The 12,081-nt window shown below is 40.5% G+C and overlaps 1 protein-coding gene across 5 annotated transcripts in view; it reads right to left on the bottom strand.

Moving 5' to 3' along the window:
* Positions 1-12,081, bottom strand: part of UTRN (utrophin) — a gene marked incomplete at its 5' end in the record, with an annotated part of 401,089 nt that overhangs the window by 306,874 nt on the left and 82,134 nt on the right. For all 5 annotated transcript variants that reach the window (XM_082306872.1, XM_082306874.1, XM_082306873.1 and 2 more), the window contains 5 exons: positions 850-965; positions 4,554-4,726; positions 5,625-5,717; positions 9,700-9,777; positions 11,230-11,322. In XM_082306872.1, the coding sequence (XP_082162998.1) occupies positions 850-965; positions 4,554-4,726; positions 5,625-5,717; positions 9,700-9,777; positions 11,230-11,322 (553 nt within the window). The remainder of the gene's footprint in view (positions 1-849; positions 966-4,553; positions 4,727-5,624; positions 5,718-9,699; positions 9,778-11,229; positions 11,323-12,081) is intronic.

The following is a 12,081-nucleotide window of genomic DNA, read 5'->3' as shown; positions in this document are numbered from 1 at the left end:
AGCTATTAGGGAATAAAAACTGTTTGGGAAAAATTATTCTGGAGCATCGCCGAAGCAGAAATGCAGTTCAGGGACAGTATCCCACGTAAACAAACATTTCCACTCCGGCTCTGTCCCCACTCCCAGCATTGGTCAGTTCATTTTCTTACTTTGCATATGGAAAAGAGTTTCACTGACTCAGGTTCACCTACCTCTCGGTTTATGAGTGCTATCTATTCAGGTTGTTTTTTTTCTTTTGTGTTGTTGTGTTTTTTTTTTGTTTTTTTTTTTTTTTTTTTTTTTTTTTGTAAGAAGGTGGTGCTTGAATCTATAAAGTTTGAGAGCTTGTCTTACAGAATGAGTCTTTGGAGGCTCACTTCAAAGCAGAGTGACAGCTCAGGATTTTAAAAAGGAGCCATAAGAGTTTCCTGGTAAGCATTCTACATGGTAAGTACTCACAGCACTGGCAGCTACTGCTACTCAGTGTGTATATAAAGAACAAAAGATAGTGAGCTCTTAAGCTATCCCATTCTACACAATGGCCTGCTTCATCTGAAAAGCATAGACCCTTGCAGTAGAACTCCTACCTAAAATAAAACAAAGCCAGGGTACCAACTTCACCTTCTGTATACTGTCTCTGAATGGTACATCAATCTGAATCTTAACATTCAAGAAGCCGAAGCATACCCACACACAGACATACCCTTACCCTACAAATTACATTCTTTTAAACCCAAATTTAAGGGCTTGAAACAAAATACCACTGCACAAAACTGCTAGAATTTGTATTCATAGTAAATGTCAATATAAGAAATTTCTTTCAAGAGAGCTCAAAAAAGCTTCTGGTCAAGTAAAGTAACCATATCCCACCTTCAGGATCCAACAGTTTCTCAATTCCCAAGTGGTTCTTGGCTATGCTGAAAGCATGTTCCAGTCTCTCAACTGGGGACATCTTTATAACTTTATCCCAGCTGAAAAGCTCAGGTCTAAAAGTAAAGACAAGACAGGAAAGAAAGCAGTAAATTTTAGCCGAAGAAAAAATTCCATACCATGTAGAGTATGAAGTTATGGACAGGAAGATAGCTACCTAAGTAATGTGAACATACACATACATACAAAATATAAACATGAGTGCATATACACAAATGCATAAATACAAATATGTGCTTTCTTTTTATTAGCGAGAATCTGGCAATCACAAATCAATTACCTGACTGCATGTCCACAGCAACATCCACCTTCCATTCTATGTATTCCATACATATACTCATTGACTGCAACAGGAGATTAAATACTACTAACAAGAAAATAAAGTCTGTCTTTAAAATTTATTCCAGAAGCAGTTTTCTTCAACTGTTTCTTTCACAGCATTACCGTTACTACATGCTTTCTGCGTGAGGCTCTGCTGAGTAACCGAGAGTCACTCTGTTCCTGAAGAGCCTCATTCCAAACTTGTGGTGTGGCTCAGTGACCACCCCAGACCATCCCAGCCAGGAGCAGCAGCGGTCTCCACCCCTGCTCACTCACCCTTCCCCACAGCCTTTTTCCCCCCATTAAAAAAAAAAACCAAAACAAAAACCAAAAAAAAAACAAAAAACAAACAAACAAAAACAAAAACAAAAAACCCCCACCAAACTAAAAAAAACCCACCCCATCACAAGTGCTCATGAGAATCACAACAGAAATCAGACCAAGGAGCTGATCCGTTTACAATGCCAGCCGCCTTCATCTCACATTAGCATCAACCAAACCAAATCTCCAGTCCAGCTGGGCACCCAAAACATACCGGCAGGTCTCAAGGGGAAAGAGCAGAGCACGGAGCAGGAAGCGGGGTCAGCAAACAGGGCCCCCTCCTAGCGGTACCTACACCGACAGGGCATGATCAGCCCGGCGCTGCAGCAGCACAGCTGTAAGACTACAGAGCCATCAAAGTACTTCCCATTCCCCTGTAATAGCGGCTTCTCATTAAAACACCGCTATTGATTCTGTCATTTATAGAACTTGGGGAGGAAGAGATGGGCTTGCCTTTAATTCTTTTAATACTTAATTCAGTTGTAAATTGACCCGAGAGTATCCTTTTAACATCTGTTATTACCCTTTGTGAAACAGGAGGGCTATAAGCCAGCAGGGTCTGAGAAGCAAAAAGCCTGAGGAAGGCGGGGTGAGCAGGGAACCGAGATATGCAAAGACCCTGATAGAAGCTAGTGGAGTATTATACCTCCATGCAAGAAGCAACAAGGATAACCATATAGATTCACATAAAGCTTTAGCAGAGACTCTTACTTTGGAAAACACATTGCAATAAGTATATTGTATATGCACTACCTGCACACTGCCATGATAACACAAATTTTAATAAAATGCAATCTAGGTATTTGCCCACGAGCAAGAAAATTGTACCAAAAAGCAGAATTCAATTCAAAAAGGAACGAAGCTAATATTAGGAAATGAAAGAGACCAGCACAGTAAAATGTTAAATGTCCTATTACCTCATATAATTTTTTTAAGTACTGCAAGTGTTACAAAGTTACTAGATATTATAGCCAAGAGGTAGCACTGCTAACAATTGTTGATAAATACATAGAGAAAAGCGAGCTACCACACCTCTTAATGGGATCCACAAAAATTCTCATGTATTAAGTGTCATATTAAGCTAAATTTAAAAAGCAATATTGAAAATGCCCCTTAGGCAGGGAAGCACTACTCTCTGGGTAAGCTAAATAGCTTTGTTGTCCTACCACTTCTGCAATTTGCCCCAATCTCCTTGTTCCTTGCAAGTATGTTTTAAAGCTTCTCTTTCAAAACCAACCTAAATTTAAACCCAGCTCAAGATTTCTCAAAAGTGTGAGGAAAATGGTGCTTCCCTGGCTAAAGGACTGGTGCCGAGGGGCAGCAAAGCTGAATCCTGACATGCTGGCAGCTGCCAGGCTCCCAGGAAGAGGGAATAAAAAGCTCAGAGATCAGCAAAGCCAGGTCACCGAGAAATTTTAGGAAGCCAGAAGAAAGCACAGTTACTCAGTTAAAAGTTTCCAGCAGGGGCTTTTGCTACTTAACAGTGCTCTGAAAAGGGCAGAGCTCACAGACTTCAGACCCCACAAAGCCCAAGCACATAGTCACAACGCATAAGGACAACAAAGAGCCTGAAGCCAATTTTGCTGCCTCTCCTGCTTCCCTCAGGGCACCTAGGTCTCACTTGTGTCTAAAGCTGGCACCCTCTCCATCACAAAGCTTCACATGTTCAGCAGCAGAGCTATGCCACTACGGGCAATTATGCTGGTATGAAAACCACCAGTGCAGCTCACACCATCCAGAGAAGGCACTTGGTAATACTTCTGATAAACTCCAGAGAGGCCTTTGCTAGTATTGCTCTGCCTTTGCAGAAGAGTCCTTCCAAACTTTCAGGAGTCCTCAGTGTGGTGCAGTTGCTCCCCCCATGCATCCATGCAGGCTGAACACAAGCCAGCTCTGGTCTACAAGGCACATAGGTGTGTCGGGGCTGACCTGTCCCGAAGCCAGCGAGCCTGTAACAGAGCCTGTTATTTCAGTCAGCACAGGCTGAATGGCACTTAAGAGCAGAGAACAGCAGGCTCAAAGTGAACACATGCTTTTGTGAACACTTTGTATCTGCTGGGTATAAATATTCTGGCTGTTTGCAAAGCATTTACCATGACAGATACCTGGTGGCCAGGAGGTCTGGTTAAATTCTAGATATTATCATACCATTACCATGTTAAAACCGTTATTTATAGTTAAGAACAGTCGCCCTTGCAAAGCACTGAGCTGACTGCATTTAAAGTACACTGGCTTAGAATGGATTGCCCAGAAGCAGATGTCAAAGAAAATTAAAAAAAAGAAAAAAGAAAGAAAGAACTGGTAAGTTTCATAGGAGTCTGTAACGATGATTTCTTTAGACTACCAAAGAGATCTCCAAAAAAATCAGAAAGAACACAAAAGGTCTGTGCAAAGAAGCTTTAACAGCATTCCTTATAAAGTATAATGAACAAACTAATGAATACGCTACAGATACCTGAAGTACTCTATTACCCTTTGATTCTTCTGCTCAACAGTTCTGAAAGAACTGCATACGTTGTCTTTCAAGCAACATACATTCAAAAACTAGAGAAAAGCTACAGAGCCTGTCTGTCTTATTCCTTCGTTTTGAAGCTTCTGCATATTCCTACTAAAATGATATGGCAAACTCCGACGGAAGAAATGTTTCCCTTTGCAGAGGAGGGAGGGCAGGAGGAAGGAAGTACAGGGGAAGGAGGTGGTCAGCCCCCCTGCAGAGACCCGTTCAGCATGCACGCTGGATAATGCATACTAAGTGGGATATAAATCCACTTGAATTAGCAAGTGTGGGTGCATGTGTAGGAACTGAGAGTTACACTGCTGCCTTGGCTAGATCCTCTGCAAGGCTCTGGCAATATCCCTCCACTGTTATTGTTACCACAACAAAAAAAAACCAAACAATGAATCACTGAAACAGGCTAGAAGCTGTCAAATGCTCAAGCATGAAGACATGGGAAAAAAGCCACTTACTTCACCAGGTCTAAGATAAGCTGTTTGCTACTTACTTGTGTCTGTGGATGACAGCATTAAAGGCGAGTCCATCTGCCCAGCTTGTGGTGAAGTTCAGAACATTGACCTGACTGTAAGGTCTCGTGGACTGCCGAACCCAGCTCAGCAGGATCTTCTCACTGTTGGTCTGCTGCAAATCTGACATGATGTTCTTCATGACATCCTTCACCTGCAAGACAACAGCAACTACACCTTACAGACACGTTCTCCAGTTTTCCTGCTTACAAAACCTTTGAACCAAGCTATTTCACAAATCGTGAAAAGGTCTTTCCCATGAAAACTAATGAATTGAACTCTAACTCCTCACATGAAGTTCGGGAGTAGGAGTCTTCAGGCCATCTTTGCAGTCTACTGATTACAAGAACCAGTAATGCTTCATGTAATAATGACACATTACTCTTACGTTACAATCCCCCCCCTCTCCTCAGTGCTGTCTACACTAAGCATGGGGTATAATATTTCTCACTGCTTTGTGCTGCAGTTCCACCAGTAAGCAAACCCCAAAAATACAGTTTGCACAGGTTTTCTGCAAGAAGAGGATATCTGTTCAGCCAGCAAAAATAGTTTGCTGTTTGGGTACTACGCATAAGCATCTGCCAAAGTCCCTCCAGTTGAATTCAATGATCCTGCTAGGCACCTGGATAAACCAGGAGCAACTCAATCTATGAGACTGAGAAACAAACCTACGGAGCAGCATATAAGATGCAAGCCCAACACAGCTACCTAGATAGTAAAAAAAAAAAAAAAAAAAAAAAAAAAGCCACCTGCTAACAGAAGTGCATAAAAGCCTTGAGGAAGGAATATAAATACAATGCTTCAGCCTGAAAAGCCTTCCTGCAATTAACACCAGCAGGAACTAAACTGAGAGACTGAGTACAACTGAGCACATACGAGAATACGTGCCGCAGGAGGCAGCCAATAGACAGAGCTCAGAAACCAAACACTGGCCTGCCTTTATTTACCAGCCCAAAATAGCAGCAGTACTTTCCGCCACCAAAACCCCGGGAAGGTCTGTGAGAATCCCAGCAGATTCCTGAAGAGGCAGAGATCTCACAGCAGCCTCTCACCTGCCAGTGCAAGATAATGCTCCACAGCAGCCCCAGCGTCAGCTTGTGATTTCCATCAACGATGTCAGTTCCTCCAATATTCACCAACTCCACCTGGAGAGGTTGGATCAACTCTATATTAAACACTGTTACCACAGCTTCAAGTCACAACCCCACCCCATATTCCTGGCTGTCAGCCACGTATTATCAAGTGCTCTGAAACCAAAAGTAGTTAGAAAGAGAGAACCAGAAATGACAGAGTACTGTCTACCTGAATTTGTCATGACAACTGCTTAAACAACAGGACAAAATATGCCACCAAAGAAGATACTCCATTTGAAGAGTTTTATCCTCTCTTCTAATATACAGATGCATACCAGCAGTCAAAACTGACCAATAGAAATGTAAACATGAAAGATCTGATATTAAAAAAAAAAAAAAGTTAAGCAGTCCTGCTCCTACACACACTCAGAGATATTACAGAACCATGGAAACTATCATTAAGAATAGGTCTGTCCTTTGCATGAAACAGCATCCAAATGGGATAAGTTTATAGAAGATGACCAAAAGCTCAAGGAAAAATAAAATTTTCAAGTTTCCTATATGCATAGGACCCCATACAGACTCGGTGATGCTCTAATTGAGATTATTAAAAAGAAAAACAAGGAAAGAGGAGATTACTTTAGCAAGCAAGAGGGCAGGAGAGGCTACCCACTCCCGCATCAAGTATTCAGCCCTCAGAAGAAGCAAAGCTTAGAGCACACTCCAGATACTCACTTGGTGCTACTTTAGAGTCTGAACTGAATTGGGACATCAAGCCTCCATTCCGTGAACACAGAGAAAGCGGCACTAACTCTGAACCACCTTTTGGAGGGAACCAAGAGCAGCACGCTGCATTAGTCATCACCATGCCTATGGAAATTGGGCTAGGAACAGCTGCCTATGGCAGAGGAGAGCAATACCTCCCTGGGTGTATGTACACATACAGCAGATGCTGCAATGCACTCCCACACAGGGCAGATGGTGGGGCCTCATTCTTGTAAATAACCCGAGCCAGGAGCATCCTCCAGCCCCGGGGGAAGCAGCACAGTGCATTTCACCTCGATGGGGAAGTTGTTTTCCTCCCTTTCTCATCCCTGCTCCAAAACAGGGTTATCCACAGTGCCTACCAGAAACACCTCCCAGCTTACACTGACTCCGAGAACTGTATCTGGGCACTGCTTGGGATCAGAACTGGTCATGGAGACAAAACATTCACCAAATAGCTGGCTAGCAATTAAACAGTACGGACAGCCACAGGACAGTAACGGAGCCCATGCTCTGGCTGTCAGCGGATGCAGCCTACAATGACAGAATAGACAAGAACAAAGTCTCATTTTGTTTTAGAAGATATTGCTGCTATATAAGAATATAATGGTATTCCATGAATATTTTTCCTCTTATCACACAATCATGAATAGCTTCATTTCTGCAAAACGTACTTGTAACCTCATTGCTTTCAGATATCATCTTGACAATTTTCAGTTCCCCATAGGTCTCTTGGTTAGGAGAATCAAATCAAAAACTGTGTTGCAAGATTAACATGGAACCACAAATTACACTTCAAAAGTACTAGGGAAGCTTGAGGATTTGTGGATTGTCTCCTCCCAGTTTTTACAGCAGCCTGAACAGAATCTTACAGCAATACTCTCCGCAAATAACGGGCATATATTTTAAGATACCTGTAAATTAAGCATGCAAAAACAGGCCAAAAGAATCACCAGTACAGATCATTAAACAACGCACAGGAAAGCATTCTAGAACAGCAGGAGCAAAAAGCAAGACTAAAAGTCAAGGGCATACAAATAAAGCAATTACATTGCAAGAGCTTTTTTCACCTGTAATAGGAGAAAAACGCTCCTGAGAATTGGTAACAAAAAAACACTTCACATTTTTTAATCGCACAGCAAGAATAATTAATAAAGAATAATAAAGAATAATTAATAAAGAATAATAAAGAATGCATTCCTCTTGCTATCTACACCTACATAAAAGAAAATACTCCACATGTCCATTTTTGTATTTCAATGATTCTGAACTAAACCAACGCTTTGCAGGATGCAGCCAGCAATCCCCTAGGATGGTGAGTGGACTACTAAGACTTAAGCAAAGACAATCAATAAAAGAAAGCTGACAGTAGACAGTCAGTACCACCAACAGCAGACTGATACTGACTACAGGGAATGATTTCCAGTGGATTTTTTTAATTATTATTTTTTAAAAACTTGGCCCACAACTCAAAAAAGTTGAAATTCATTACTTAGAAGCATTCTGCTCATCAGATGGATGAGGTTCACAGGATCACTTGAACATCTACACCCTAGGCTTGTCTGATCCTTGCAATATATATATTTAAGCACTTCTATAAATTATTTCACAAGTTATGAATATTGTATAGCCCACAAAATCTCAGGCAACAGAAAGCAACTGCTTCTCAGTGGATGCCTTTTCCCTTCATCTTAACACAGACACACTTTCTAATGAAGTTAAGCAGTAGGTATAAATCATGTACGTGACCTTAACAACCTTCAGCTAACTAACACCATCTGTTTACTTCCAGAAACCCAGATTCTGCTAGCTTAAGGAAGAAATAATTAATTTTTGTAATTCAATATTATTTCATTTATTATCTTGATAAAATAAATCAATTTCAAGCTGGAAAGACTCATTACTTACCCATAGAAAAAAGTTAATCAATATTTACAGTACCTCAAAGAAGAAAAAGAAAAAAAAAAAAAACAACAAACAACCCACCACTAACTTAGTCTGCTTCCTAGAAATATGACACTAGTCCACCACGACGGAGGGGAAATGGCAGTATTACACAGCATGTTCGTATCACTCTTCAATCAGCAGTTTACATAAATATGTCAGTGTCTTTTTGCATTAGATATATTTTATTGCCAGAATGTTCTTATTAAGTTATTTTAGTGCCCTGACATTTGCAAATAGAAACTAACTGTAGAGAGTACGCTTATCAGGAACTGTTCTTCAGGGGAAAAATAAAATCACTTTATTACAGCACTACTGGCTTCCAGGCAGTAAAAAAACATAAAAACAAAATAAAATAAACAATTATTAATCTCATTTTTCTTAAAGAAGGATTGGGGTTTGTTCTTTTGTTTTTCTGATCAGTTACCAAAGCTCCAAATAAGAAACGCTCAGTACAGATTTGACACAGAGCTGACAGATGTCAATGGAAAGATCCTCCTGGATTTCGAGAGCAGTACACAAAAAAAACCCACAGAGACAAAACCTGTCATACCGCTACAGATGTTTGCACAAGTTATGCATCATCACTGGAAATTAGTTTTTTGTCCTGCCAGGTTCATGAGCTATGCATAGCAGAGCTTCAAGTCACCTTTGTTTTGGGAGCTGACCACATCTCAACAAAACACAATTTAGTTGATACTATTATTAAGTTCGCATTTTAAGATTTCACAAAATTGCCAGACACTGAAATTCTACATCAGATAAGGAAAACTGAGACCAGTTTAGGGCCACAAAAATGATCAGAGGGATGGAGCACCTCTGCTATGAGGAAAGGCTGAAAGAGCTGGGGTTGTTCAGCCTGGAGAAGAGAAGGCTGCGGAGTGACCTTATTGCAGCCTTTCAGTACTTAAAGGGGGCTTATAAGAAAGATGGGGACAGACTTTTTAGCAGGGCCTGTTGTGATAGGACAAGGGGTAGTGGTTTTAAACTAAAAGAGGGTAGATTCAGACTAGATCTAAGGAAGAAATTTTTTACAATGAAGGTAGTGAAACACTGGAACAGGTTGCCCAGAGAGGTGGTAGGTGCCCCATCCCTGGAAACATTCAAGGCCAGGCTGGATGGGGCTCTGGGCAACCTGATCTGGTTGTAGATGTCCCTGCCAATTGCAGGGGAGGTGGACTAGACCTTTAAATGTCCCTTCCATCCCAAAGCATTTTACGATTCTATGATCTCACTGAATTCTCAGTTTAGGTCCCCAGAAACTTTATTCTCTGCATTTTGAACTCATTTACACACAGGAATAAGTTAAAGAGTTTATCAAAAAGTTGTGGAAAAACATGCTCACGTTGTTCTGATGCAAGACTTGCAGTACTCGGTTGACATTATTTAAGGCATGTACTCGTGTAGAACCTCGTTCTTTAGGCTGAAAAAATAAAAAAGTTACAATCTGTTCACATCAGAATTAAGTTGACAGACCAAACAAAAGAAATGATAGAGCAAACAGGAAATTTGTCTTAATTTTCGCCAGATTTTTTTTTTTTTAAGTAGGAACAACAACCAAACAAGATCATCCACAATTTCAGAATGAAAACTGGTCAGAACATTATTCCTCAATTCAAGGCACAGGACAAGCCTTGGATTCAAAGTGTGTTTCAGTTCATCTTCAGTAAGTCCAGAATTTTTATTCCCAGCATCTGCAGAATTATAAACTGGCAATACAACAGCAAAGTGGGAGTTCCCGGGGAAAATCTGAGGGTTTTGAATGTTTGCCAGAGTAGTTGAAATTTTTTGGCTCCCAAGAGGGAACAAGCAGCAATTTGTTTTTTTGGCACCGAAAGCCTGCTAAATCTTTGCATACTGGGAAGAAGTTACGCTTCCTGACTTTCCCTTCCTTGTAACATCAGGGGAAAAAAACCACTGCAACTCTTGACAATACCTGCCACTCCATTTGCTTTTAATCACATTTGCTTTTAATCACCACAATTTAACTTCTGTGGCAGAACACGATCGTACTGCAAGAGCATGGAGCTGAACTTAGAACACGGTAATCAACAGAATTAGAAAACAAAAAACTCCTATTGTCTTCAGTATACTCCAAATCAGACCACAAATCATTAGAAGTACTAGTGAAATGCATCTGTTTAAAAAACAAGGCAAGCTTGCAAGGTGAAATTTTACATGGCTGAAGGCTCCCCATAAGGTCAATAAATGAATTTGATATTTATTATAAATAGCGAAATCAAGAATTTAATCCCACGTGGTGGCACAGGTTTCACCATGCCTTGTGTACCTTTCTAAAGAGGCATCAATGTTAGCAGGGGAAGAGTTTTCAGCCACCCACACACTTTCCCAAACAAGACTTGAATAGTTTTCACTCCTTTCCTATCCGTAGATCATAAAGGATTTTTCAATGGAGATGCAGATTTTTGCCTTGCTTACTAGCTCTTGTCTGTTTTCTTTCTTTTTTCTTTCAGGGATCTTTCATGAGCTTATTAGAAAAAGTCCACAGGTATCCAGCTAAAGGCTTCTCTTCCAGATCATCCAGAAGCAGACCTTTAAAAGACCTCTATTAAAAATTATACACTATCTGAATAACACCACTAGTTTTACATGCTTTGCTAAACTGTATGCTGACCCTCAAGAAAGGGTTACACAGCTAACTTCAGTCTGACCCTATATCCCATGAGTGGAGTTCATGGGAATTTCACTAGAACTGTAGAGAGCAAGTACACACTACAAGCAAAATAGGTTTTTAAATAAATTAAAATTTTTTAAAAAATCACGTGCCACAGCTTAGGTTTTGTGTGTTTTGTTTATTTGTCAGTTGCTATTTTTTTAAATAAATGGGAATACAACTCATACACATTTCTCTTACCAGAGATTTCCCCGTCAGACCCTCCAAAAGGTCCAAAAGCTTCCTTCCATCTTTCAGATCTGTGAACATGTCCTTAACTGGGGGCTTCCCACTCTGCAGAAGAAACAAAAGCAGTAATAAAATTAGTGTTTAAGCAGAACCTCCCTGAAAAAGGTACTTTTTCCTTTTTATCTTTCAATTCATTCTTATTTGGTATTGAGCACAGTAAATAAAGGCTAGGGGACTGTGACAATGATCAGGAAGGCACCGTTACCTTCTTCAGTGTTTATTTTCTCACCATCTCTATGGTTCTGTGCATCAGCAGCCTAGTACTGAGGAACCAAATCAGCGCATCTTGGTTCACATTAGGGTAGATGCATTAACATGCAAAGATGGCAAAGGAAAAAACTTGGCAAGTTTGAGGAGTCATTTGAGAAAGAATGCTTTGGTCTGGCTGCACCTAAAGGAGGAAGAAACTGGCGCTTTTCAGAAAGAAGCTATTGGGACAAATTCTCTCAGGTTTAAAAAAAGATAAAACCAAAAAAGGACTTGGAATGTGTAAGGAGCTGCCACTCCTCTACACAGACTAGTAGATCAAAAGGTGTAATATATATTGAAACAAACTAATTTTCTCTACCTTGAAAAAAGAAGCAAAATGTGAAACCCAGAGCTACTCTAAATCGTACATTTCTAATATTCATTTTCTCTGGGGGTGGAGCAACCCTGTACAAGAATGGTGGTAGATGACAGCAGAATCACGTTAACCTTTTCCATGCTCCCTTTTAATCTTATTTCTTCTTGGACCCTAAGAAAGTTAACACAGGAAAGTGTTACAGGGCAGGGGGAGAAGACACAGGCAGCCAGCAACCAAGT

This window comes from Platalea leucorodia (assembly GCF_965183815.1).
Source record: "Platalea leucorodia genome assembly, chromosome: 3".
Taxonomy (NCBI): domain Eukaryota; kingdom Metazoa; phylum Chordata; class Aves; order Pelecaniformes; family Threskiornithidae; genus Platalea; species Platalea leucorodia.
This window is presented reverse-complemented; position numbering and strand designations above follow the sequence as displayed.